Consider the following 27,672-nt stretch of genomic DNA (forward strand, 5'->3'; position numbering starts at 1 on the left):
TAAGCTACAGACAATGAACACAATTGCATTTTATCAATGGCAATTTAAATGCAGAGATACCGTGACGAGATTCTGAGGCCCATTGTCATGCCATTCATCCCCCACCATCACCTCATGTTTCAGCATGATAATGTACGGCCCAATGTCGCAAGGATCTGTACACAATTAATGGAAGCTTACAATGTCCCAGTTTTCCCATGGCCTGCACACTAACTGTGCCACTAGAGATTCTGGGTTAGAGTCCAGGGTCTGCCGCGACCGGGAAACCCATGGGGCGGCACACAATAGGCCCAGCATCGTCAGGGTTAGGGGAGGGTTTGGCCGGCAGGGATATCCTTGTCCCATCGAGCACTAGCGACTCCTGTGGTGGGCCGGGCGCAGTTCCCATTGACAGTTGCACGATGTTTCCTCCCACACATTGGTGCGGCTGGCTTACGGGTTAAGTGGGCATTGTATCATTGAGCATGTTTGGGATGCTCTGGATCAACGTGTACAACAGCTTTTTCCAGTTCCCGCCAATATCCATCAACTTCACACAGCCATTGAGCAGTAGGACAACATTCCACAGGCCACAATCAACAACCTGACCAACTCTATGTGAAGGAGATGTGTCGCGCTGCATGGGGAAAATGGTCACACCAGATACAGACCGGTTGTCTGATCCAAGCCCCAACAGATTAATGGCAAATCCCCTGGAAGAGAGAGACAGAGGGAACAGTCATTCAGGAAAATCTTTGAAATTGTTGTAGGTTGCGTTTATATTTTTATTCAGTGTATTTAGTTAAGTGGATATCTCTCAACAATAATTCTCATACTAATTATCATTACTAAGCAGGGCTGAGCTTGGTTAAAACTCTGGATGGGAGACCAAAAGGTATCCATAGATGTTTTTTTAAAGACCACAGGAACAAATTCAGCATTTTATACAAGTTTAGTCTATGATGTAAGTTGGTTTCCATAACAATCCTGTAGTTGAAATGTCAAAACAAATTGATTACTTTCTTCAAATTCAGTATATTGTCCCACATTGTATTGTCCCACATACATGTTAGAATACATTGACAAATTAGGCCAAAAAAACATTGAATCAACTAGTTTGTGCCCACGGATTTGATCCCATCCCGGTTTAGGCACAAAACAGGACGAATGTTGAGAAACAGGGCCAAGGGATTCCCCATGAACTTTCCCAATAAGCCTTATCTTAAATTATACCAAAACATTTGGCTAATTTGTGCAATACAGAATATGACCTTGATTTGACAAAGCCATACAGGAAATTAAAAAAAGACAAGTGACAGGGTTTGTTTTTAATGAAATCAATATTTTTTATTTTTATTTTTTTATCTTCAAAAGAACTGAAGCCTATCAAATCCCAACCAACGCCAACGTCGCAGCTCCTCTCTGCCGCAAACACTCCAGGCAATAGCCTGTCCTACATTTATAACAAATCTTATAAAACATGCTTACATTTTATAATAAGGTACTTTTGCATTCAAACTTTTTATTTTGGTAAAATCATTACAATAGTCACACAGCCAAGTCTTTCCCCATGCAGTGCATTAGCCTCTAAGCTAGTACAGAAAGCAAAGTCCACATCTAAACACCTGTGTATGTCTCAGGGCACTGAGCAAGTAAATGGTGGTCATAGCATAGTCATCCTGTGCTCAGGCTAGTTAATGTCCTGCTACGGTGGGGAACACTACTGCAGCGGAGACCTGCTCAATACTCTGAGGGGAAAACAATTACTCCAGGTGCCATATATGCAAATGCAACAGAGAATAAACCACATGTTTGTTTAAGATTGCCATGTGCCAGACATTCACTGGAACAAAAATAATTAAATCGGTCTAATTAGAATAGTTAAATGCACACAATCCCATGCACTTCTGCACTGGTACATTGAGGAAAATTAGCTTTTGCTCTTTTGAGAACTTTAATTCCAAACCTTGGCATGTCTGTTTAATTCCATTTTTTCTTTTAAAGGCCAATCAGACTATCTAGCTATTATTTAGATATGTCAGGGCCCAAGGCCTCAAAACAACTGCGGATATTATTATTATTGACAGAGTCCAATATGTCTTAAACATTAAAAAGCTCACACTACCCCGAAGTATAAATTTCACGCATACAGGTGACATTCAACATTCAAGTGCCAGTGTTTGTTACCGTCTTTTGGTCAAGTTTCTTGAAACTTTCAAAGAACCACTGAGGCTTAGAAAAATAAATATTTTCTCAAAAATGCTTAATAAATTACACAAAACTAGCAGCAAAAGTAGAATCTAGAAATCTGTGTGCAAATGGCTAAATTCCAACTGCTTAATCCCCTGGTCCCAAAAAAATCCTGGTTAAATGTTGAGAACCCTTCCCCTTTGTAAACAAGCTGCGTTTTTTCCAACAAATCTCCTCAAACAATATTTGGAAGCTTAAGGACACGTATTCAAGACATTTATATAAAACTCTAGATGTGCAATAAAATAACTTTTGTAAAACTTGATGGGCACGACAACAAACGAGGGCCTACACACTGAAACTCAAGTAGCACCATTCAATCAAAGTACTCAAACACTGTCAGTGCATCCACTTTTTAAGTTCATCAATTTAAAAAGTTTTCAAAGGCACAACACACTTGAGAAGAAACGTAGCGCACTTAGAGATTGCCAAATGCCCCTTCTCTCCTCAGCTGCTCCTCTGAGCGGAAAAGCCTCGTCTGGCCATTCGGTACCAGAGCTTTATACACATCTAAAGCAGACAAACCCTCAGAGGAGTTGACAGTACATATATACCATAAGGGGACAAAAGTTGCCCAGCTTTGGCCACCTCCACAGCTACGATAAGGAGCAATGGAAACCAAAGCAATGTTGGCGCACTGAACTTGAGCCCTAACCCCTGACCCCCCCCCATAACACCAGCCCAGGGAACAACTGTCCTACTCTGAACAGTCCATTTGCTTTCTGACTGGTTAACCCTTAGTGATGGACTGCTCCTGTCTGACAGATGAACCATGCCTCCAACGCAGCTTGAAAAGAGAAAAGGGTTGTAATTAAGTTAAGCCTGCGACTCAGTTCATTTGTCTTATATCTCCTTGACCAAAAAACAAAACACTAGCATGCGTAGAATACCGGCTCCACCGCTCGGTCAACGGTAAGACGGTTTAACGTTAACGTCACGCCACACTGTGCCCTCCCCACGCTGTGCACCCCCCCCTCCCCCCCGACACTGTGGTCCGTATGGAGCCATTTTGAACTTCACTTTCAAGATGGCGCCATTTTTTGTTACAGGTGTGGAGAAACGTTTCACTCAAAAATAAAAAAACTGTTTTTCAAATACTGCGCATGCGCCCACTTCAAATGTTTGGAGTTTAAATAAAAAAACACCGCCCAGTTAATGTAGCTAGCATTTAGTTAACTTTACTAGCTGCCATAACACTGTCAAGTCAATAGATGTGGAGTAACAAGTTACAACATTAAGTGTTTGCGTTGTTTGAATTAATCCCCAGTGTGCGTTTGTTAGCACTGAGCTTAATGACTTTACGTGTTAAGAGATCTGGAATGGCTTTTCGAAAGACTACCGTATCCTTTATAGAGGAGCCTATCCAGGATAGAGTGAGCAAAAAAAAGAAAAAGTAATCGAACTCTTCGTCCCTTAAAGATTAGAATACAGTTCTATTAGCCACACTAGGAGAACGGCCCAGTGCTGTCAGATGCTACAGTGATGTTAGCTGTTGGAACTCTGGGTTGAACCCGAGAAAAGGCTACATGATGTCACTGCGACAATTTTGAAAGGTTGAAATGGATTCATGACTCGAACGAGCCACAATGCCCCAGTGTTTGCCAAGGTTTGATTAAGTACAAGCAGTTTTTTCATTCTTCTATGCTTCTTTTTCACCAAATAAATAACAATAATTCAGAGCTCTTGGCCAACATTCGTTTGGTGAAATGACACAGAATTAGTCCTGTCTAAATTCAAAAGGCACAGTACATTAACATACAAATGATCCTCAGGATATTCTTGGGTTTCTTTTCCGTTTATACAAAGAAAGGATTTGCCGTTTTGGTCTGAGTTGCTATATCAGATCATACATGTCAGCACTCCTTTTATCTGAAAAGTGTGCAAATCTCTGCTCTTCTCCAATAGATTGGCGCTGCGCTGGTTGTCTTGGCGTTGCGTCTTGCTCCTTGTGAGAGAAGCGAAAGGGCAGAGAATCACAGTGTGTGCAATGTACTGTGTGTCAGTGAAACTACACAGGGTTGAGTGAGGGGGTAGGGGGTGTTTTATTCTGGCGTAGTCAACATGTGGTTTCCGTGAGAGGATGAGTTTGGTTGGCGTGGCAACCCGTTTGCAATGGCGACTAGTTGCCCCACCAGTCGGTTCCACTACCGGAGTGGCTGTAGTTGCCACCGTAGCCAGCGTCGTTACCACCATAGGAGTTCCCGCCTCCAAAGCCACCTGGGAAGGACAGGTGTCAAATCTCAAATAGATAGAAAGTCCAATAAATTCATTAATTCAGTTATAAAAACTGCAGAGATCTCCCCTCACACATGATTGAAACATTCATTCAAAAAGATCATGATAAAAACTCGTGACATTTCAGAACCATTTGAAGAACCATTCTAAGAGGGCCTAGCGCTTACCTCCACCGAAGCCGCCACGACTTCCTCCTCCTCCTCCGTGACCCCCGGTGCGAGGGCCGCCGCGTCCACCACCACCACCAAAGCCACCGCCGCCGGGCGTCTGGCGGTAGTCCCTGGCACCAAATCCACTAGAGGAAAACCTAGCGGAGGGAGAGCCGAAAATACACAGAACATGTAGTTAGCCTTCTCCATTCTTGACAATAAATTCAACCTAAGCGGTCCATTTAACTTCCCTGAAAAGGTGTGCGAGAGTGTACCTCTTAGAGCGTCCGCGTCCCGTGTTGCCCTTGTGCTGGTTCTCGTAACCCAGGCTCTCCAGCCAGGAGGGGACTTCCTGCTTGGCCTCCACCAGGATGTCCAGTAGGTCTTTGGTGATGTTGCTGTTCTTGTCGTTGAAGAACGACGTGGCCAGACCTACACACAGACAGGGCTCAATACGCTACACACAGACAGGGCCCAATACGCTACACGCAGAGTTTGAGTAATACTTGAATGCTTCTTAACTTTTTAGGGATAGGGGGCAGCATTTTCACTTTGGATGAATAGCGTGCCCAAAGTGAACTGCCTCCTACTCTGTTCCAGATGCTAATATATGCATATTATTACTATTGGATAGAAAACACTTTGAAGTCTCTAAAACTGTTTGAATCATGTCTGAGTATAACAGAACTCATATGGCAGGCAAAAACCCAAACAGGAATTGGGAATTCTGAGGCTGGTCGATTTTCAACTCATCGCCTATTGAAATGCCAGTGGGATGTGGATCTGTTTGCACTTCCTACGCCTTCCACTAGATGTCAGTCTGTAGAACGTTGAATGAAGCTTCTACTGTGATGTTAGGCCGGATGGGGGCTGTTTGTGTCAGTGGTCTGGCAGAGAGCCAGGTCCTGGTCACGCGCATTCCAAATGATATCGACTTGCGTTCCATTATTTCTACAGACAAAGGAATTCTCCGGTTGGAACGTTAATGAATATTTAGGATAACAACATTCTGAAGATTGATTCTATAGTTAGTTTGACAAGTTTATTCGACCTGTAATAACTTTTTGAAGTTTTCGTCCGACGTTCGCTTGGACCTGCACGAGCGTTTGGGTGTGTATACTAAAAGCGCTAACAAAAGTAGCTACTTGGACATAAATAATGAACATTATCGAACAAAACAATTTATTGTGGAACTAGGATTCCTGGGAGTGCATTCTGATGAAGATCAAAGGGAATATTTATCATGTAATTTCGTATTTCTGTTGACCCCAACATGACGGAGAAATTTTGTTTACATCTGAGCGCCGTCTCAGATTATTGCATGGTGTGCTTTTTCCGTAAAGTTTTTTTGAAATCTGACACAGTGGTTGCATTAAGAACAAGTGTATCTTTAATAGTAAACCATGTATCTTTCAAAGTTTGATGACTATCTGTTATTTTGTTATTTGGTGGTGATCTAACATAAATATATGTTGTGTTTACGCTGTAAAACTATTTATTTTTTTAAAATCAGACACGATAGGTAGATTAACAAGATGTTTCTTTCATTTGCTGTATTGGACTTGTTCATGTGTGAAAGTTACATATTTCAAAAAAAAAAAAAAATGAATTTCCCGCACTGCCTTTTCAGCGGAATGTTGTCGAGGGGATCCGCTAGCGGAACGTGTGTCCTAGAAAAGGTTAAACTATTCATGCGATGTGTGATCTTAAGACATATTGTGGTTTTAGTGTTACTCATCTGGAGTTAATCTCGTTTCTTAGCATCCCAGTCATATGAGAAATGATACATAGATGCGCATCACCAACACACGACACTGTTGTTCACCGGCACCCCGACCTTCCGTTAAACGTGCACCAGTGGGCCTCCTGAGTGGCGCAGTGGTCTAAGGCACTGCATCGCAGTGCTAACTGTTCCACTAGAGATTCTGGGTTCGAGTCCAGGCTCTGCTGCGACCGGGAGACCCATGGGGCGGCACACAATTGGCCCAACATCGTCAGAGTTAGGGGAGGGTTTGGCCGACAGGGATATCCTTGTCCCATCGCGCACTAGCGACTCCTGTGGTGGGCCGGGTACAGTGGCCGCTGACAGTCACCAGGTGTATGATGTTTCCTCCCACACATTGGTGCGGCTGGCTTACGGGTTAAGTGGGCATTGTATCAAGAAGCAGTTCAGCTTGGTTGTGTTTTAGGGGACGCGCGGCTCTCGAACTTCGCCTCTCCCGAGTCCGTACGGGAGTTGCAGCGATGAGAGAAGACTAACTACCAATTGGATAGCAATTGCAGAGGTGATCACACCATTCTCATTATACAACCAACCAGATTTCAGACTGACAACTGGATACATACGGTGATTGACAAAGGAACACACGTGACCTAGCTATCACTAACAATATGATGCAAATCCAAGGATAATTTAGTATTTTAGTCAGGGTCATGTTAATTATGCAGCAAACAAAAGAAAGCTCATTCCAGTTTTTTGCAACAAAACGTTCTACAACTTTCTTCGCATGCCCTTTAGAACAGGACCAAGGCGTGTTAGAGATAGGCCGGGTCAAAATCCAACCCTCAACCCACCCCTACATGACATACACAGTAAATACATGTCAAACACTAGTCCCACTCACCCAGGTTCCCCACACGACCGGTACGACCAATACGGTGGACGTACTCTTCGATGTCGCTGGGCAGGTCAAAGTTGATGACGTGCTTGACGTTGGAGATGTCCAGACCACGAGCAGCCACCTGGATGAGACAGAACAGGCAGTCAGTCACAGAGGGAAACACTACTCAACCGGCAAGAGGGGAAAAAACTGGTGATCAACGTTTGGGATGTAGCTTCAATCCTGATACGTTTGGATGCATGCCAGATTAAAGGGGAGAATGACACAACTGCTTATGTGTTGACAGAGTGCGAGAGTGTGCGTGTGTTGTCGTACCGCGGTGGCCACCAGAATGGGGCAGCGTCCGGAGCGGAACTGGTTCAGCGCCTCCTCTCTGTCTCTCTGGGAGCGATCTCCGTGGATACTGGTGCAGGCGTAGCCCTCGCGGTACAGGAAGTCCTCCAGGGCATCCGCTCCCTTCTTGGTTTCCACAAACACCAACGTCAGAGACTCTTTACCTAGAGAGCGGGAGAGAGAGACCGAAAGAGGAAGAAACCGTACTGAGCTCACATGCGATGAGTGGGATTAAGACTTCAGACACTGGGGAGTAGGGAGCAGGAACTCAAAACATAGCAGGTGATGTGCCCGACCCCGTCACCATGGTGCAAATAAACAAAATGGCAACTGAAAAATGGAGACCAGGGGGTGCAGAAGCAGCTGGCTTTGCTTTCACCGACAACCATTCAATTATTGTTTCTGTTTTACGGAGTTTATATGCCAAAAGTCCTCATATCAGAATCAGCCAATTGTCCCATAACTCAAAATGTCTTCACAGCCATTTGGAATGGTACTATAGAGTAGCGTCATTGTTTTATCTACAGTGGACTAACACGGCATTAATGGCTATCAGAGCAAACACTGGACAGTGAAACTGGATGGTGGTGTTATGGGGATATAGTGATGGGGGAGCATTGATATTCTCTGATGATCCTATGCCTGTTTCCAACGCGCCAGCATTCAGTGGCAGATAGGTCGTGTTTGGTATGGTTGGCATGGCAACACTGAACGATGGGAGTCCAGGACCAGGTTTGTAAAATGCATCCTGTTTTCCTTTGATTAATTACTGATCTGACATGTTTGATAGGTGAAAAGGATAACATCGTATGGCATGGAAGTCAAACATTCATCTATCCAGTCATGTTATATCAAAGACTTCACTCCTTCCGTGAGGTTGTCTTTCTACTTATTCAAAACAGGACTAGGATATCTACACACATGTCCACCTCTTAGGGCCTGGTTACCATGGTGACGAAGATGTCTGCTTGCTTTGGTCCTAGCGTCCTGTGACATCTAGGCTATTTGTTAATCTCCACGATAGGCTGTTTTGCTAGTTGCCAAGGAAACGTTGGCTCGTCGAAACTTAAGGCTGATGGACAAGATAATTGGTTTGGAAGGTCTGAAATGCTAATACAGAGGGGTTTGTGTGTACTTTATTTACCATAGACCGACAACCTATACAAGATGTAACTGCGTGACTAACAGAAGGTGTAGCTCAGTTTCCAAATGCAAACAGCCGACGGTGTCCTTAATCTCTCTACACATGTAGAGTGTGTGTGTGTGTGCACGAGTGTGTTGAAAATCGTTCCAGACAGTAACACCAAGCCAGAAACTCCCTTATCCAAAAAGAGAGGAGAGGAAAATGAGTTTAAAAGCAACAGGTTGTGCTCCAATTAGAAACCTTGAGGGTTACAAGTGTTACTGCCGTTTTAAATGACAAGGCTGGCCAACCCTGGTCCTGGAGATACCATGGTGTCAGTTACACTCAAATGAGTGTCTTCGCATTGGGCTGGAATAAAAGCCTGCACACCACAGCTCTCCATGACCTGGAGTTGCCACCGCTGACCTAAGGGCAGGATTCCCATGGCCCTGAGACTGCAAGCTTTATCTCTGGCAGTAAAGCTCCTATGAGAAATTATGAAAGGAGAAAGGGATGTGGGGAGGATGAGGAGTGGGATGTTTGCCAGTTGGTAGGGTCAGACTAGAGGTTATAAGTAGCATAATACTTACCAGGTGTCACTGCAGCCTCCTGAACATCAGGAGCGTCACTGGGAATGACTAGATAAAACCAAACCGCCCAGCAAAGTAAACCAAAGGCAGTGTGAAGCAACTTAATACTTAACAGATATGTGATAACTAGCACTTTCCCATCAACCACCCTCTGTTTCACCCAGAGGAGAACGGTGAAGGTTCATCATGACAACTAGTTTAGGAGACACAATTGTGTCCACGTGGACGTTCAAGGGAAAAGACTAACAATGTACCCTCTTAGATAAAAACCTTAGCAAGTGTTATGAATTAGTTTCAATCTGTGACTGAACGTTATACACATGTTTAGGATGGAGTTTGGTTTGTTTGTATGTGAGTGTGAATAGTTTGAGTGTTACAGGGTAGAGTTGGTGTCTTCGTGTTTCTTACCTGTAGCGTTCAGCAGGTCCAGGAGGAAGGACCTCTTGTCACCGTCCTCCACCCACACCACCTTCTGAGTGATGTTCTCAGAGGTGGAGCCCACGCGGCCCACAGCCAGGAAGATATAGTCCTCCAGGAAGTCACGCGCCAGCATCTACACAGTCAGAAACACAGTCAGAAACACACTAAGGGTTTGACTCAGTTTCTCAAGCTTTTGCCACTACTAGGGTGTGTGTACCTGAATCTCCTTGGGGAAGGTAGCGCTGAACATCATGGTCTGACGGATGCCTTTAGGGGGCATGGTGTCCTGCTCCACGATGCGTCTGATCTGGGGCTCAAAGCCCATGTCCAGCATCCTGTCAGCCTCATCCAGCACCAAATAGCTAATGGGGACGACAGAAACAGCCAACTCGTAAGCACTAGCCAACTCGTAAGCACTAGCCAACTCGTAAGCACTAGCCAACTCGTAAGCACTAGCCAACTCGTAAGCACTAGCCAACTCGTAAGCACTAGCCAACTCGTAAGCACTAGCCAACTCGTAAGCACTAGCCAACTCGTAAGCACTAGCCAACTCGTAAGCACTAGCCAACTCGTAAGCACTAGCCAACTCGTAACCACTAGCCAACTCGTAACCACTAGCCAACTCGTAACCACTAGCCAACTCGTAACCACTAGCCAACTCGTAACCACTAGCCAACTCGTAACCACTAGCCAACTCGTAACCACTAGCCAACTCGTAACCACTAGCCAACTCGTAAGCACTAGCCAACTCGTAAGCACTAGCCAACTCGTAAGCACTAGCCAACTCGTAAGCACTAGCGTACGTCCCACTTACTTGCAGTAGTCGAGGCCAATCTTGCCCCTCTCCATCATGTCCACCAGGCGTCCAGGTGTGGCCACCAGAAGATGACAGCCTCGCTCCAAGTCTCTGATCTGCTGGCCGATGTCAGCCCCTCCGTACACAACGCAGGGACGCACGCGGGAGCGGTACGCAAACTACAAGGGGAAGACATACAGGACCATTCAGAACCCTAGTACCACCGATAAATCAGTATTAACCATTATCCTTTTGTCATCTTTGGAGTATTGTTCTATAGCAGATGTTACATAGATTCACATCTGCCTGCAGAACACTCAGATTACATAGAACCTGATGCCTGTCCATTTCAACATGATAGCGTACCAGTGATTGAGGATAGAACCAGAAAACGAGAAACATTCTGGTACTGTAGACATAGCACCGGGCATTTTGTTCCTCCATAACACACACAAGGAAACAGTGTGCATGCCAAGAATATAGGTCAATATTTTCTTAATCTAGCTGCAATCACTCAACATGTTGGTAATCAGCAACCTTCAAGTCAACGGGTCCATGTTCCTTAGCCACCACTAGGCTACTCTACTATTACACTGTCACTACAAGATCATTCATGTTCTGTCCATGGTGTATTTAGCACATACCTTTCTGGACTCTTCGTATATCTGCAGGGCCAGTTCTCTGGTGGGAGCCAGGACCAGGGAGAGGGGATACTGCTTACGGCGCCCATATTTACCACTGTCCTGTGGAGGGAAACGACAAGAGTAGGGTCAACCTCAGCACACAGCATAATTAAACAGCACATGAGCAAGTCAAGGGGGGCAATTGAATTGCTGTCACAAAAAAGCAATGTTTCAGATTGATGTGAAAACTCAATGTTGCAGGCTGGTCGTGTGTGTGTGTGAGTGTGTGTGTGTGTGTGTGTGTACCTGTCCGTTCTTGGAAGCCGCTGTGGCGTCTCCAGGCCCCTGTGTGTAGATCTGGCTCAGCACTGGCACCAGGAAGGCTGCCGTCTTACCCGAGCCTGAGGAACATTCAGTCTTTTAGTCAATACAATAATCATTCATCTTTGCTGGTCTAAAAGGTAGCAAGCGATAGAAAGACTATCAGAAAACCTGTTTTAAATTCACAGTATAACCAGCTAGCACATCTCCCTTCGAAGTAAAGAACATTCCTTCATAGGCAATGCCACAATAACCCAGTGATGCTGAGACACATTTTTTCACTTTAAAAATGTCAACAACAAAAAACAATGTTTGCAAAGTTATACAAACCACAACTGCATGTAGAGGGACTTCTTTAACAAATTGCACTGAACTTGCAAATTTACTTGAAGAACAGTGCAGATGCAGAGTTTGGTAACAGAATGATGGTTTGTGCCATTTGTGTTGCCATTCAGTTATCAAACATTGCATCTGCACTGTTCTTCAAGAAAGTGTTTTAGTAACATTTTTTAAAGTAGTCCTTTGTGCACAGAGTTTAATGATTTATTGAACTTTGTATAACTTTGCAATCATTGGTTTTAATTTAAAATACATTTTAAAGTGAAAAATCTGAGTCTCAGCATCACTCATTGTGGATCTTCAATCATTCAGTCCCATACCAGTCTGAGCGCAGGCCATGAGGTCTCTCTTAGACTTAATGACGGGGATAGCGTATTTCTGGACGGGGGTGGGCCGCGTGTAGTGGGTCAGGGCAATGTTACTCATGATGATCTCCCCCATGTCCACATCATGGAACTGAAATAGCAAAACACATGCAGCGTTAGTTTTGGATCACTTCTACGCCGTTGACTATTGTCAATAAAAATAGCTTCAACATTTTCCATACACAGCATTTCCCTTGATTTACATGACCAACTGGTAAAGCCAGTGATACGACTTACACTATCGATGTGTGGCGGGCAGTTGGAGCCAGTGGCCTCCACGGGAATGTCATCGTATTTCTCAAAGTTAATACCAGTGTTGCCGCTTGAGAACAGCTCCCTGGATGAGCGGAGAGTAAAAGACAGCTTGGGTTAGAGGACGTCACAGACTTGATTTCCAAACCAACGTTATAACAGGACTCTTCAAAAGTTGACCGGGAACACCAAACTGAATATTGCACACTACCGGCTTTAAGAGTGAGACTAAGACTGACGTAAGGTCAATATGGTTGAGTATGCGTATATATGGCACACTTCAAGTTGCAGAAGTCCTAGACACACTGGTTTTGGTCCATTTAAAAGAGTGAGACTCACGCTTCCAGGCGTTCGTTAGCGGGGCTGGGTTTGGACCAGTCCTCGTCGTCTCTGGAGTCTTCCTGCCAGCGGTTGTTACCACCCCCACCACCATACCCTCCACGCTGATAACTGCAAAATATCCCCACAATTTTACAAATCAGCTGTCTGAAACACCACACACCTAATTGTATGGCTAAATACAGAGTTCCAACAGACAGTGCACAGAGTGGTACTTACCCCCCTCTGCCCCCTGATGATCCCCGGTCGCTGTAGAAGGAAGATTTGCCCCTCCCTCCAAAGCTGTTATAGGCTGCATCTTGTCTGGGAGCAGTGCCCCAGCTTCCACCATCTTGTCCACCACCAAACCCTGGGCAGGGAGAGTGGATAGCTCAGTGAGTAACCGTGGATACATTCAACATCCCACTAACATACAAGAATTGTCTACCACCAACAAAATATTGTTTGTGAAAGAAGCAGCCATTTTGGTAAATAGATTTGATGAATATAGGGTTAGACTGAATGTGCAGGGGTGTTTGTTTATTGTATATTGTTTAATCTGTACCCTTACAGCATAGTGTATTTGATCAATAACAATTTTAATATCTGATTTCTATTAACACATTATTCCCATTGTTGGTGATTCAATGAAATCGTGCCTCTGCAGATACCATCTAGTATATATATTAGTTATTACTAGTATTACCAAGTAAATAGAGTATACGCACAGCAGGATCTAGAGGCCGAGATCTACAGTATAATACATTACCTACTACTTGTATCGGTTGTAATTACTATTACTGATGAATAGATAAATACAATTTGGCACAGTAGGTTTCCTCACCTGCGGTGTGCACTGGCTGATTAAACAAGGTGTCACCCATTGTGTTACTACGGCAGCTGTCACACCCACCTCTGTCATTTCGGGGAGGCCCGCCGCGTCCCCCGTTGCGGTTGTCATGGTAACCGTTGGTGAAGCCGTTGCTGCGTCCGCCATCCCATCCTCCTGGAGAGTCTTCATGGACAGGGCGAGGAGAGGAACGAAAGGAAGAGGAATGACAACAAGTAGAGAGTGTACTATGGGGTTGTCATGTATTCAGAGACTACGAAGGGGATAGATTGGATTCCCAGGCCCACAGACAAAGGTAAAAATTCCCAGAAGAAAAACACAGTACCAGTCAAAAGTTGACACTCATTCAAAAATGTCTTTATTTGACCATTTTCTACATCGTAGAATAATAGTGAAGACATCAAAACTATGAATTAACACATGGGGGAAAAAGAAAAGTGAACCAAATATATTTTAGATTACTTTCTTCAAAGTAGCCACCCTTTGCCTTGATGACAGCTCTGCATACTTGGCATTCTCTCAACCAGCTTCATGAGGTAGTCACCTGGAATGCATTTCAATTAACAAGTGTGCCTTCTAAAAATTAATGTGTGGAATTTATGCATTTGAACTAATCGGTTGTGTTGTGACAAAATAGGGGTGGTGTACAGAAGATGCCCTATTCGGTAAAAGACCAACTCTATTATGGCAAGAACAGCTCAAATAAATGCTTCACAGAGTTCTTCTAACAGACATCTCAGCAACTGTTCAGAGGAGACTGTGTGAAGCAGGCCTTCGTGGTCAAATTGCTGCAAAGAAACCACTACTAAAGGACACCAAGAAGAGACTTGGGCCAAGAAACACGAGCAATGGACATTAGACCGGTGAAAATCTGTCCTTTGGTCTGATGAGTCCAAATTTGAGATTTTTGGTTATAACCGCCGTGTCTTTGTGAGACGCAGAGTAGGTGAACGGATGATCTCCGCATGTGTGGTTCTCACCGTGAGGCACGGAGGAAGAGGTGCGATGGGGCTTCGCTGGTGACACTCCGTGATTTATTTAGAATTGAAGGCACACAACCAGCATGGCTACCACAGCATTCTGCAGCACACCACACCTCCAGGCTGTGTAAGGGCTATTTGACTTAGAAGAGTAATAGAGTGCTGCATCAGAAGACCTGGCCTCCACCTAATTGAGAGAGTTTGGGATGAGTTGGACTGCAGAGTTAAGGAAAAGCAGCCAACAAGTGCTCAGCATATGTGGGAGCTCCTTCAAGACTGTTAGAGGAAGCTGAAGCTGGTTCCAGGTGAAGCTGGTTGAGAGAAAGCTGTCATAAAAGGCAACGGGTGGCTACTTTGAAGAATTTAAAACATTTCGATTTTTTTTACTACATGAATGTGTTATTTCATATTTGATGGTCTTCCCTAATATTCTACAATGTAGAAAGTAGTAAAAATAAAAAATAAACCTTGAATGAGTAGGTGTCCCAAATTTTAGCTGGTACAGTATATACACACGTCAAAAGTTGACACCTACTCATTCAAGTTTATTTTTTATTTTACTAGTTTCATCATAGCGCTTGGTTTTTGTGACTGCACTTGAAGAAACGCTCAAAGTTCTTAATTTTCCATATTGACTGACCTTCATGTCTTAAAGTAATGGAATATGGCCTTGGTCTTTTACCAAATAGGGCCATCTTCTGTATACCAACCCTACATTGTCACAACTGATTAGCTCAAAAGCAGTAAGGAAAGAAATTCCACAACTTTTAACAAGGCATACCTGTTCATTTAAATGGATCCCAGGTGACTACCTCAAAGCTGGTTGAGAGAATGCCAAGAGTGTGCAAAGCTGTCAAGGCAAAGGCTACTTTGAAGAATCTCAAATATATATTTGGATTTCTTTACTACATGATTCCATGTGTTATTTCATAGTTTGGATGTCTTCACTATTATTCTACAATTTACACCGAACTTGAGAAAATAGTGAAAATAAACAAAAACCCTGGAATGAGTAGGTGTCCTAACATTTGACTTGTAGATGCACGTATATTACCCACCATCCTTGCAATAAATATTGGCATTGGCAAAACTAGTGATAGAGCAAAGGACTTCTAAAACTCAATTTCAGAGATTCAAGTTTTTAAAAAGGGAGGCCAACTGACTGAACTTGGCAGTATGAGTTCACTACAACAGTGTACAAGTCGACAGAATGAAGAGTGCAGACACTTCAAAAGACTCCTACAATAACCCCTATTCCAAAACACATGTCTAGGGCAAGGCAACCCTGAGTTAGGACTACAAGGTTAGACTGCTGTCCAAGAGACATTTACCACAGCAATCATTCCCTGCCATCATTGTGGGTTGGGGAGGAGGCATAGCAGGGATGCACAGTTCGGTCTACACCACTTCCATATGTGACAAACAGCCCAAACCCACAGATCTAGGGTCAGGTTTACTCTTTCACTTCATAGTGGTAAAGCTTTAGATAAAGGGAGAACTGATCCTAGATATTAATTTAAAAAGGCAGCTTCCACAGCCAACTGTGGGTCTTCAGGGGGTTCCTTCAAGTGCTAGATTTCACACTTGAAAACACAGGGCAAACCTAATGTGGTGTACATGCTAGCAGAGGCTTCAGACCAGGCCTAGAGCTGTGTACAAAGACACTGTTCATATCCCTGTGCACTATGCAAACACATTCTGCAGGATCACAGGCTACCATTCAGAGCCAGCATTAACAGAGTCAGATAGTTTCATCTTGGAAAAGCACTGAGGAGTCCAGAAACACTTCATGTAGCCTAGACCTCTATTGATGCAAACTGTGCATTAACGTCAAGGATGCAATGACATGTAACTCAAATTAATGCAGCCTGACACTGATTAATAAAACAATTCTATAGAAATTACTTGAGTTTAAGTCTCCAAACGTAAGACATTTACAAGAAATTAGACAGTGGCTCGTGCCATGTTTATACAGTGGCTTGGGTAGGCAGTCATTGTAAATAAGATTTGATTCTTAACTGACTTGCCTAGTTAAATAAAATGTGTTTAATTTCAGACAGTACAATTAGCAAGCCTGCTCATTCTTTATAGAAGGGACTATTTCTGGACAGAAAAGTTAAAGGAGTGGTTCACCATCTTTAAAAGTATATATATATTTTATTGTTATAGGATTCAGACAATGTTTGCAATTTCACTACTTAGAGAAACTTAACCCAGCCGTGAAATACTTCCTAATTGCTTGTTCTGCAGTGCAGGGGAATCCCCCCCCCCCCCCTTTTTTTTTTTTTTTTTTTTTTTTTAAATAAACCACAACTCCAGAAACACCCAAATACGTCCTTTAAGAAACCGCCGTCTCAGTATAGTGATGCAGGTCTTTGGATGTACACACCAAATCGTGCCGTTCTTAACTTTATTGGCACCGCTATATTCCCTTTTGTGCGACTTGAGCCGTTTCACCTACCCAGCTGTCATTCTCTGTGCAGCCTGCTGCTAGAATGGACAGAGGTAACACTTGAGTAGCAATACAAATCTAATAGAACGTTGGATCACTATATTCAAATCGTAAGTTTCCAAAAGAACGTATTTGGAGCTTTGAGCATGTTATTCTATTTTTTTAATGTCCTCACAATGCATAAGTCTAAAAACAAGTGAAATAGAAAAAATAAATAAGTTTGCCCACCCTTCTACATGGCATTTAAAAAATATATATATTTTTTTATATATAAAAGTACCCAGAAATGGTGAACCGCTCCTCACAGCAGATCAAATTAAGGAAATCACTTTATAATTAATCAGGATTCAGATCAGTCACCATAGACAGCAGCACACTGCAAGCTCTGACATCACTATGCAAGGCACAACGCCAAAGTCAAGCGAAGCTTCACCAAAATGAAAGCCTCCAAGTTCCGCATGTTTCCCTTGGGCATTTATGGTGCATTCATAACCAAGTGGGAAGGTTGTACTTGGCAGTTGAAGTCAAAAATACCAGTTAAGATGCATTCACGTGACTTGAACATATTGGCTATTGCGTCAACCATAAACTAGAAGTACAGCTATCATGTTTGTAAACAAACTGAAAAATATTTATTTTTGTGAATAGTGTTTTGTTGAATTTATTTTCCCAAAATGCTGTTCGAGGTCATTTCCTTAGTAGGTGACATCAGCATGTGGGAGAAGTCGGAGCTCAGGGATGATAGACGAGTTAACCACTAGTAATTACCAGTTGGAGGGGCGTGCGTTCAAGTGGATTCTTCACAGTTCTATGTGGGCTCCCGAGTGGCGCAGCGGTCTAAGGCACTCAGTGCTAAAGGCGGAACTACAGACCCTGGTTCAACCCTGAGCTGTATCACAACCCAGCCGTGATTGGAGTCCCATAGGGCAGAATTGGCCCAGCGTCGCCCGGGTTATGGTTTGGCCGGGGTAGGCCATCATTGTAAATAAGAATGTGTTCTTCACTGACTTGCCTAGTTAAAAAAAACATCCTTCTCTCACCTGGCTATGAACGCAGGATTACAGTGCCTATAGGAAGGATTCCAAGTATAGGCTAGGCTACTAGACATTTTACACTCATCCAAAAGGCTCCCTTTCATTCAGGAGTCCCTGCTTTAATTGTATTCCTTTTGTATGCTCAGAACACACAATGTAGGCTCATTGACAGTGCAAATACTAAACATAAGTATGTTAACATTAAGCAGCTCACCTTGGAATTAGTAATACAGCCATACTAGCTAGCTGTGCAGGGCAGAATCTTTACAACACTCATTCACCAGAAACAGGCTACACTAGAAGTAGCCTCGACACCCATCTATGGCTGCATATCCTAAAGCGATACCCTATTCCCAGTCGGGGGAATGTGTTGAGCAGGTACAATCAGCTATATCACATCTGTCTAACCAGCCCCCACTGACAAAGTGGTAAAAGTATTGGTCTTTCCAAAAAGGATAGAACTCTTCACATTTGGTTCCAAATACAAATGGAGTTTGTACCAACGCACATTATCAGATCTTAAATATGAAGTTGTTTTTTAGGAAGCACCCCAAAATAATAAAGCTCCATTGAACAGAACCTGCATCTGGAACAACCCACACTGGTGTTGCTGTGTGTAAGGCCATTTCATGCATCTCAGCACAAAGCAGACAGAAGGGACTTACAGAAGTTTACTGGCGGTGGCACTGAAAAACCACACTGTCTACCAGAGGAATACGCATTTTCTGTTGTGGAATAAAAAGACAAATAACGTCACAAAAGTGAAATGAAACTAACCCAAGACGAACCTTGTGCAATATCTTAAAATGTCAAAGTAAATCCCATTTTGAATATCTCATTAAATCATGGCACAACTTCTAAGAGGCAAGTCAGTCTTAATGAGTCAGTCTTAATGAGTCAGTCTTAATGAGTCAGTCTTAATGAGTCAGTCTTAGCTTAGCCAGCGTGACACCATTTTCTTAGAACTCAAGACTTTTCTTTCCCTAATATAATATTGTTGTGTTGGGCCCAGTGAGGAGCAAGTAGCAAACAATACGGTTACATGTCTAAATCCAACAACCCTGATGTGCAGATGATTTTAAAAAATGCCAGAGAATGTCTATTGTAGATCATTTGCATTAACTTCAAGAATAGAGAGGAAGGAATGCCCATGCTACCCTCTCCCAACACAATATGTTAAGGCAGGTGCCTGGACTTTACGTCACAGAGTTGATTGTAAAAAAACGACGTAATAAAAATAATAAATCCTGGTTTTTCTCATGGGCATTCAGAAGACCATGTGGGTTGCCTATATCCAGCACAACACCAAATGCTAAGTAGCAAGACCATCCGTCCTCCAATTGTTGGTCTTGCAGGCATGTGATATGTTGCGTGAAGTTCAGCTTTAAAACGAGTTGCCTGGTCTGTCGCGTAGCCTCTTCACGTCAGTGATAGGGCTGTTACACCAGGCACTAACTCATGTAACTCAACATATGCTTGTGCCGATAGCAGACCAATAAACAGTAGGAATCACGAGACTACAAGGTTGGACAACAGAACATTGTCTTGATTGAAACTTGAGTAAATATATTCCTCTGAGTTGCTGGAAGCTGTAGATCAGAGTTGTTCACCTCGTGTGGGAGTGAGGAGTCAATATGGGCAATTCCGCTAGCTTTCTCCGTGATAGTCTGAAGTACCTGCCACGCGAACAAGTCGTATGCCCTCAACCAGTTGTCCAGTTTCTCCTGTCTTTAGCAACCTCAATAACCTTCTCTAGGTCAGCAATTCCAAATGGGAGGTCCACTAAGTTATTTTGCGCAAAGAAAATGTGTGCGCGAGACTGTGCGGAATGGTTGTTCAAGAACTTTGGGAACCGCTGCTCTAGGTCACAAATTACTAATACTCCTTGCATCCTATCTGAATGCACAAGGCACCTTTGCAATGTCAAGTCATTGGATACGCACTAACTGTACACTAAGTGTAGCTTGTGTGCTCATCACTTACTCTTTGTAAACAGGAAGTGAAGACTAATGAGTGATCTGATTGCTGAAGTGGGGTTGTGTGAAGGAGCGATATGTTCCCTGGGTGGAGAAGCAGCAACGGTCTAGTGTTTTGTCACACCTGGTCAGGGGACATGTTGAAAGTATTTTGGCAGTACTTTCCCCAGGTGGCAAATTATAGTCTTCCGCGGCGATAGATAAGGCCTCTGGCTACACGTTTCACCTTTTTCTTCTTCAAATAACGCTATTAAGTTCGTCAAGAGCTGTAGAAGAATTGGCTTGGGGCTGTACAGTAACAGCAATCATAATAGGTAAACCCCTTGTGCGGGTGGAAGAGGTGACGGCTGATCGTTAAGTAATACAGGTTCAGTCAGAACTCAGAGATTATTTCCATGTTTGTTCGCCAAGAATTGTTCATCAAGAAGAACACACTTGTGATGTAATTAAGTGTTGGTGCTACATTTTGGATAAACAACTTAGTTTACACAATGACAAAGAGTAGGAAGAGAGCTGCATGTGAAGTGTCGCCATACACCGCCGGCCTACTGGGAAAGCCATCTTTTCATGCTGTTCAGGATGGGGTAAAGCATCTGGTTTTACTTTGAGGGTAGCAGGCTCTACTTTGTCTTTGCCAATAAAAGCACAGACAGAAGATCTATTTTTGTTTTTTCCCCTAAACTCCTGTACTCTGAGAATTTGAGTCTTTCTTGGTTGCCTTTGGCCTCAAGGAGCAGAAATGCGTACAAATCAGGTTACTGAGATATATTTAACGAAAAGCATTCTGCGTAACTGACAAATGCATGCATTTCTGGTCATATTTGTAATATCAACCCACCCTGACCCTATTAAAACAGACCAAAACACATTGCACACCTTCATTAATAACAAGTCCTTTTTCTAATAACTGCACTGAATGTCAAATTCTCACCCAAATCTGTACTTGTACACCGTGCCTCATGTATTTAAAAAGGACTGAAATGGGGTAAGCGGAAAAATGGGGTAAGCGTAAGCCAAAGGGAGATTCCACCTTTCCTTTTAAATCCATGAAGGGAAGTGACCAAGTGTACACTTAAGGTAGAAGGGTAGGCCTATAGAATTGGGACATTGTAAAATGATTTTGCGATAGATTTCACTAAGTGTGGGTCTGTACTGTAAGCAAAGACTGTGGCAATACTAGTGAGTTATGTATTGTGTGTGATTTACTTTGTGTCAAAGAGATCACTTACCGTTTTTGGAAACCTCTTTGTTCCTCAAGTGAGGTGGAATGTAACGCCCTAGAAAAAGAAAAAAATGTAGGACTGTCAGTCTTCGTATCGAGAAACACATTGTATGGTAAAGCTATGAATATAAAGACCAACGGAATCACCACAATGGGATACGCTGCATGCTAATCCTTGTTCTGGAAAATTGAAAAAATATCCAAATTGTCAAACAACAAGTGTCATTTTGCCACCTTTAGCTTACATGTTATCTGTACACGCTAACCCCTTAGGGCAGTGTTTCTAAAACTGTGGTGTCGTCTGGTTTGAAAATGGGGTCGCGAGAGAACCTGAGATCACGCCTAGATCATAGAATCTGAGTTACTTCAGTAAGCGGTTCTCTTCCTACAAATGTAGCTCTATCTTTTGAACGATTTAAGCTACAAAATATAATGACCCCATCGCTGAAAGATAAGACTCAGGAAAGGAGCCACCCAAGCGGCGCAGTAGTCTAAGGCACTGCACTGCAGTGTTAGCTGTGCCACTAGAGCTTCTGGGTTCGAGTCCAGGCTGTCGCAGCCAACCCCGAGAGCCATGGGGTGTCGCACAATTGGAGCAGTGTCGTTAGGGTTAGGGCAGGGATGTCCTTGTCCCATCGGGCACTAGCGACTCCTGTGGCGGGTCGGGCGCAGAGCTCGCTGACAGTCGCCAGGTGTAAAATGTTTCCTCCCACACATCGGTGCGGCTGGCTTACGAGTTAAATAGACATTGTATCAAGAAGCAGTGCGGCTTGGTTGGGTTGTGTTTCAGAGGACGCATGGCTCTCAACCTTAGTCTTGTCTCATCGAGAAGGGAGAGGCTAACTACCAATTGGATACCACAAAATTGGGGAGAAAGTGGTAAAAAATAAAGACTCAGGAACACAAGTCTTCCGTTACCCTCCACAATGCTCACAAGCACGCAGGATTCATTACAACAGAGTGGACAAGAACAGGTACTAAATCAGACAAGGGGGAAAACATCAGTGACGACAATGTTCTTTTCTACATAAAGTACATACAAAAGGATTGCATGATGATCTTCTGAACATCACAATACCTTATCGATGCATTACAGTCACTTCAAACCATACTTCCTTCAGATTTACAGTTGAAAGTTTAAACTCAGTTTCACAATTCTTGACATTTAATCCTTGTAAAACTTGCCTGTCCTTGTAATCCTTGTAAAACTTGCCTGTTAAAGCAGGTTAAACTATTTTGATAAAATAACTCAATTATTGGTGGTCTTATGGTTGTGGAAGGCTTATATTTAGCCTAGGTGTAACTCACAAGCCCTGAATTCAGTAGATTATTGCTGACTGTTAGAAATGCTGTTTATTTGACCATTAAATTGTACAACCAAGCTTATTTAAAATTAGATATACAGTTGAAGTCAGAAGTTTACACACCTTAGCCAAATACATTTAAACTCAGTTTCACAATTCCTGACATTTAATCCTAGTAAAACTTGCCTGTCTTAGGTCAGTTAGGATCACCACTTTATTTTAAGAATGTGACATGTCAAAATAATAGTAGAGAGAATGGAATGAATTTCAGGCTTTGTTGCTTCAATATATCCACATAATTTCCCGCCCTCATGATGCCATCTATTTTGTGAAGTGCACCAGTCCCTCCTGCAGCAAAGCACCCATACAACATGATGCTGCTATCCCCGTGCTTCACGGTTGGGATGGTGTTCTTCGGCTTGCAAGCCTCCCCCTTTTTCCTCCAAACATAACAATGGTCATTACGGCCAAACAGTAATATTTTTGCTTCATCAGACCAGAGGACATTTCTCCAAAAAGTACAATCTTTGTCCCCATGTGCAGTGGCAAACCGTAGTCTGGCTTTTTTAATGGCGGTTTTGGAACAGTGGCTTCTTCCTTGCTGAGCGGCCTGTCAGGTTATGTCCATATAGGACTCGTTTTACTGTGGATATAGATATTTTGTACCCGTTTCCTTCAGCATCTTCAGACTACCAAATCAAATGTATTTATATAGCCCTTCTTACATCAGCTGATATCTCAAAGTGCTGTACAGAAACCCAGTCTAAAACTCCAAACAGCAAGCAATGCAGGTGTACAAGCACGGTGGCTAGGAAAAACTCCCTAGAAAGGCCAAAACCTAGGAAGAAACCTAGAGAGGAACCAGGCTATGAGGGGTGGCCAGTCCTCTTCTGGCTGTGCCGGGTGGAGATTATAACAGAACATGGTCAAGATGTTCAAATGTTCATAAATGACCAGCATGGTCAATTAATAATATATTTTGCTGTTGTTCTGGGATTGATTTGCACTTTTCGCACCAAAGTATATTCATCTCTAGCAGACAGAACGCGTCTCCTTCCTGAGCGGTACGATGGCTGTGTGGTCCCATGGTGTTTATACTATACTTTACTATTGTTAGTACAGATGAACGTGGTACCTTCAGGCGTTTGGAAATTGCTCCCAAGGATGAACCAGACTTGTGGAGGTCTACAATTTTTTTTCTGAGGTCTTGGCTGATTTCTTCTGATGTTCCCATGATGTAAAGCAAAGAGGCACTGAGTTTGAAGGTAGGTCTTGAAATACATCCACAGGTACACCTCCAATTGACTCAAATTATGTTAATTGGATTTCGATGCTTCTGATGGGAAAATCCAGATAATTGTCATAGCCTAAGCTTTTTAAAGGCACAGTCAACTCAATGTATGTAAACTTCTGACCCACTGGAATTGTGGTAGTGAATTATTAGTGAAATAATCTGTCTGTAAACAATTGTTGGAAAAATTACTTGTGTCGTGCACAAAGTAGATGTCCTAACTGACTTGCCAAAATTATAGTATGTTAACAAGAAATTTGTGGAGTGGTTGAAAAACGAGTTAATGACTCCAAACAAAGTTCATGTAAACTTCCGACTTCAACTGTAAATACTTTAACTGATTTGTAATACCTAGTTCCAATTTAAAAGAAGTTCAGATTGGCCGATGATCTTTTTTTTTTTTTTTTTTACATGGTGGGGTGAGAATTGTATCAAAATGGGGTTGCAGGCCAAATAAAATTGTGAACCCCTGCCTTAGCAGTATGATCTAATAGATAATGTAATTATACACTAATAGCCGTACACAGAACAATTTCCTGTCATTGAATGCCTTATGAACATCTGTGCTCAAAGAGGAACACCACTTGAGACAAATATATTTATGTGAATACTTACGGCCAGTGCCTCCTCCCTGTCCGTCTGAGTTCAAGTCTAGGCCAGCAAGCTGAAAACACAAAATACTGTTAAGGCACACTTACCACAAGCACTGTATAACCAAAGTATAAATGAATGCTTCCAAATCAGATAGAGCAAAGTGCCAAAAAGAGTCAGATCCTAGCACTGGCTGGAAAGGCAAAGTTTTCAGTATGAGAGAGCCTGTGGGTCAAGTAAATAAATAAAATGTTGACATCAAAGATAAATTGATTCTGAGTGTGCTAAAGGATCGATTCACAGCCAACGTTCTTGGCTTGAGTCCTAAGGTTATTAGTGAATAGACTAACGTTAACATCTAGCTAGCTACAGACAACATACAATCAAAAGGAGGTTAAATAACTAGTTAACTATGTTTTACATAACAAACCCAACATTAACTAGCCAATGGCATATTGGCTTCGTAATCGCAGTCTGAAGTAGGTTTTTTACTCTTCGTCCCCTACTGTACAGTAGACAAATTGTTATTTCCTGCGCCACGTTTCAAGACTCAGCAGTTAACGTTACTTTTACCGGCCGGTAGAATTTCATCAAGGTTACCAGCTAGCAAGTAAACTAAAGTTAGTTGAATATCAATTGGGAAGTAACTAACTACTTCACATGCTGACAAATCTAAGCTCCGTAGATAGCTACATTACTTAGCCAACGTTAGCTAAGGCCTAACAGAGCCTGGATAAATTGCCGTAAAATCATCAACTGCGCAATCGGTACCGGCCTCACGTGTAGGTAACCTTAGAATGGCTAGTGTTTGGTTAAAATTAACATTGTTTAAAGCTGCCAACTAGCTACTATGCCGTAATAGATAGCAAGTGTTCACGACAATCTTTTTGAGACAAATAATTTGCTACCGTTTAGTTTGATCGGAACCGAATATTACTAGGCAGCATTCGCTAGCTCCGCCATGACCATCTAATTTCACCGGCGACACACACCAACCACCATTTTACCAGACACATCCACGCAGTTAGCTACGCGCTAGCTAACGTAGCTTGGCTCTACGGGCCACTTCAGCTTGCTAGCTTAGCATACACGTAGCAAGCTGACAGTGTTATTTTAGGTGTCTTAACTTGATATTTGTTCATTTTTTTATTTTACTAAATCGATAAAAAATGAAGTAGTCACTCACCTGCTGATCTAGACCGTGTGGATTATCGACGACCACATGACTCATAACTAAAGAGAATAGTGAGGATTATTTCTCAAGAGAAATGCTTTTCTTTGTTAGCAGGCTAAATTAGCTAGATAGTTTCTTTGTAGATCACAGAATTCGTCCTTGATTCCAGTCCGTTATATGTAGCTGACTTGATGTCCTTTCAGGCAATTAAACACATTTATTTTGTTAATAAATATTCCTTTCTGGCAGTTTCTACGTGGTTTCAAATTAAAGTACCAACTTCAGCTGTAACCGACACCTTCCACTGGCTTCTCCGTGGTGGAATGAAGCTAAACTACTCGCACAGGTACCGCGAGATATCACTAGAACCCGCAACCTCCTCTTCTTCTTCGTTTGGGTTTAACGGCGGTAGGCATCTAACGTTACGATGCATTACCGCCACCTACTGTACTGGAGTGTGGGCCAGAGACAGGGAGAAACTAAATCCTGCCAGCCCGTTGCTCTTAAAAAAAGATAACAAAATATACATGTCTGCCCCTTAGTATCTATATTAAACTGCTCATGCCATTTCTGCACCATCACTGTCCATATCATACTTTTTGTCTCTGCCTTGCTCATTGAAACTACAACATCAACATCCCCACTACTAAGTGCTTGTTTAGCCAGTACATCAACTGCCTCGCTCCCCTCCACCCCCACATGGGCTGGGACCCAAGTAAATCGTATCTGTATACCCATCTGTCATGAGTTTGTAGTACCTCATAAAGCAGGTATTGTGTGCTACGTGAGCTAAATAACTGCAGTCATCAACACTGCACATGAATCCGAGCAAATAAGTACTCTGTCAGGCTTGACTTCCTCACCCCACTGCAAGGCCAACAATATGGCCATTAGCCTCCCGTGTATACAGCCAGACGATCTGTAATACGTTTCCTGACTGCTACCAAACATTCCTACACTACAAATGCTGATCCAGTACGTCCTGTTCTTGGATGTTTTGAACCATCTGTGTTAATGGCCACAAAATCCTGATACACAGTATCCAGACGTCTATTAAACAAATCAGATGGATCAACACCCTCCCTATCTTTTTATAGTTTCTCCAACACTTCTAGATCACCTACTGGAGGTGGGAGTAGCCATGGTGGATTTATAGGAATAGCTACCATTGGACTAAACTCCCTACCATATAGTCCCATCTCCTTCGCCTGGGTATTACCCTCCCACCCAAAGCTTGTGTTCTGTCCTTGCTCATGTTCCCAGCATGCCTGTAAAATCCCTTTTGCAGGATGAGACACCACATGTCCCTGTAGGTTGACCCAATAATTAATTGCCAGCTGCTGTCTCCTAATCTGCAATGGCATATCCCCCATCTCCACCTGTAGTGCAGCCACTGGGGACGTCCGAAACTCCCCACTACATATTCTGAGTCCTTGCCCCTTTATGACATCTAGCCTTTCCAATCAGGTCCGGGCTGTCGAACCATACGCTATACTGCCATAGTCTATTACAGATCGGATCAATGCAACATACATGGTCCTCAATGAGGAACGCCCAGCCCCCCACTCCTTCCCCGTCAGACCGGATCAATGCAACATACATGGTCCTCAATGAGGAACGCCCAGCCCCCCACTCCTTCCCCGTCAGACAGGATCAATGCAACATAAATGGTCCTCAATGAGGAACGCCCAGCCTCCCACTCCTTCCCCGTCAGACAGGATCAATGCAACATACATGGTCCTCAATGAGGAACGCCCAGCCCCCCACTCCTTCCCCGTCAGACCGGATCAATGCAACATACATGGTCCTCATTGAGGAACGCCCAGCCCCCCACTCCTTCCCTGCCAGACAGGATCAATGCAACATACATGGTCCTCAATGAGGAACGCCCAGCCGCCCACTCCTTCCCCGTCAGACCGGATCAATGCAACATACATGGTCCTCAATGAGGAACGCCCAGCCCCCCCACTCCTTCCCCGTCAGACCGGATCAATGCAACATACATGGTCCTCAATGAGGAACACCCAGCCCCCCACTCCTTCCCCGTCAGACCGGATCAATGCAACATACATGGTCCTCAATGA

General features: G+C 43.3%; 1 protein-coding gene and 1 pseudogene across 2 annotated transcripts; both read right to left on the reverse strand.

Moving 5' to 3' along the window:
* Positions 1–1,300: 1,300 nt before the first annotated feature.
* LOC139546318 (ATP-dependent RNA helicase DDX3X-like) lies at positions 1,301–25,927 on the reverse strand. Of its 2 annotated transcripts, XM_071354561.1 has the most exons (19): positions 25,601–25,927; positions 24,439–24,487; positions 21,236–21,283; positions 13,628–13,729; positions 12,955–13,084; positions 12,736–12,846; positions 12,382–12,481; positions 12,100–12,235; positions 11,426–11,520; positions 11,141–11,239; positions 10,515–10,675; positions 9,918–10,062; positions 9,689–9,833; positions 9,281–9,328; positions 7,550–7,731; positions 7,238–7,355; positions 4,889–5,045; positions 4,632–4,771; positions 1,301–4,446 (listed from the first exon to the last, which is right to left on the reverse strand). In XM_071354561.1, exons 1-19 carry the CDS (start codon positions 25,643–25,645, stop codon positions 4,349–4,351), a joined length of 2,109 nt encoding a protein of 702 aa, XP_071210662.1. In that variant the 5' UTR covers positions 25,646–25,927; the 3' UTR covers positions 1,301–4,348. The 2 variants fall into 2 exon arrangements, with proteins under 2 accessions (XP_071210662.1, XP_071210663.1); XM_071354562.1 differs by lacking the exon at positions 9,281–9,328.
* On the reverse strand, positions 10,855–10,980 carry LOC139547422 (small nucleolar RNA SNORA57; annotated as a pseudogene).
* Positions 25,928–27,672: the final 1,745 nt, after the last annotated feature.

This window comes from Salvelinus alpinus, chromosome 20 (assembly GCF_045679555.1).
Source record: "Salvelinus alpinus chromosome 20, SLU_Salpinus.1, whole genome shotgun sequence".
NCBI lineage: Eukaryota > Metazoa > Chordata > Actinopteri > Salmoniformes > Salmonidae > Salvelinus > Salvelinus alpinus.

What these genes read in the sequence shown, in the direction of transcription:
- LOC139546318 (XM_071354561.1), bottom strand. Translation starts at nt 25,645, where the DNA reads ATGAGTCATGTGGTCGTCGATAATCCACACGGTCTAGATCAGCAG. An exon ending in TCATCAGGGGGCAGAGGGGG is followed by an intron (nt 12,847 to 12,954) that starts GTAAGTACCACT and finishes GATATTTTGCAG; the next exon opens with TTATCAGCGTGGAGGGTATG. An exon ending in GGAGGCTGCAGTGACACCTG is followed by an intron (nt 7,732 to 9,280) that starts GTAAGTATTATG and finishes CCCGCTCTCTAG; the next exon opens with GTAAAGAGTCTCTGACGTTG.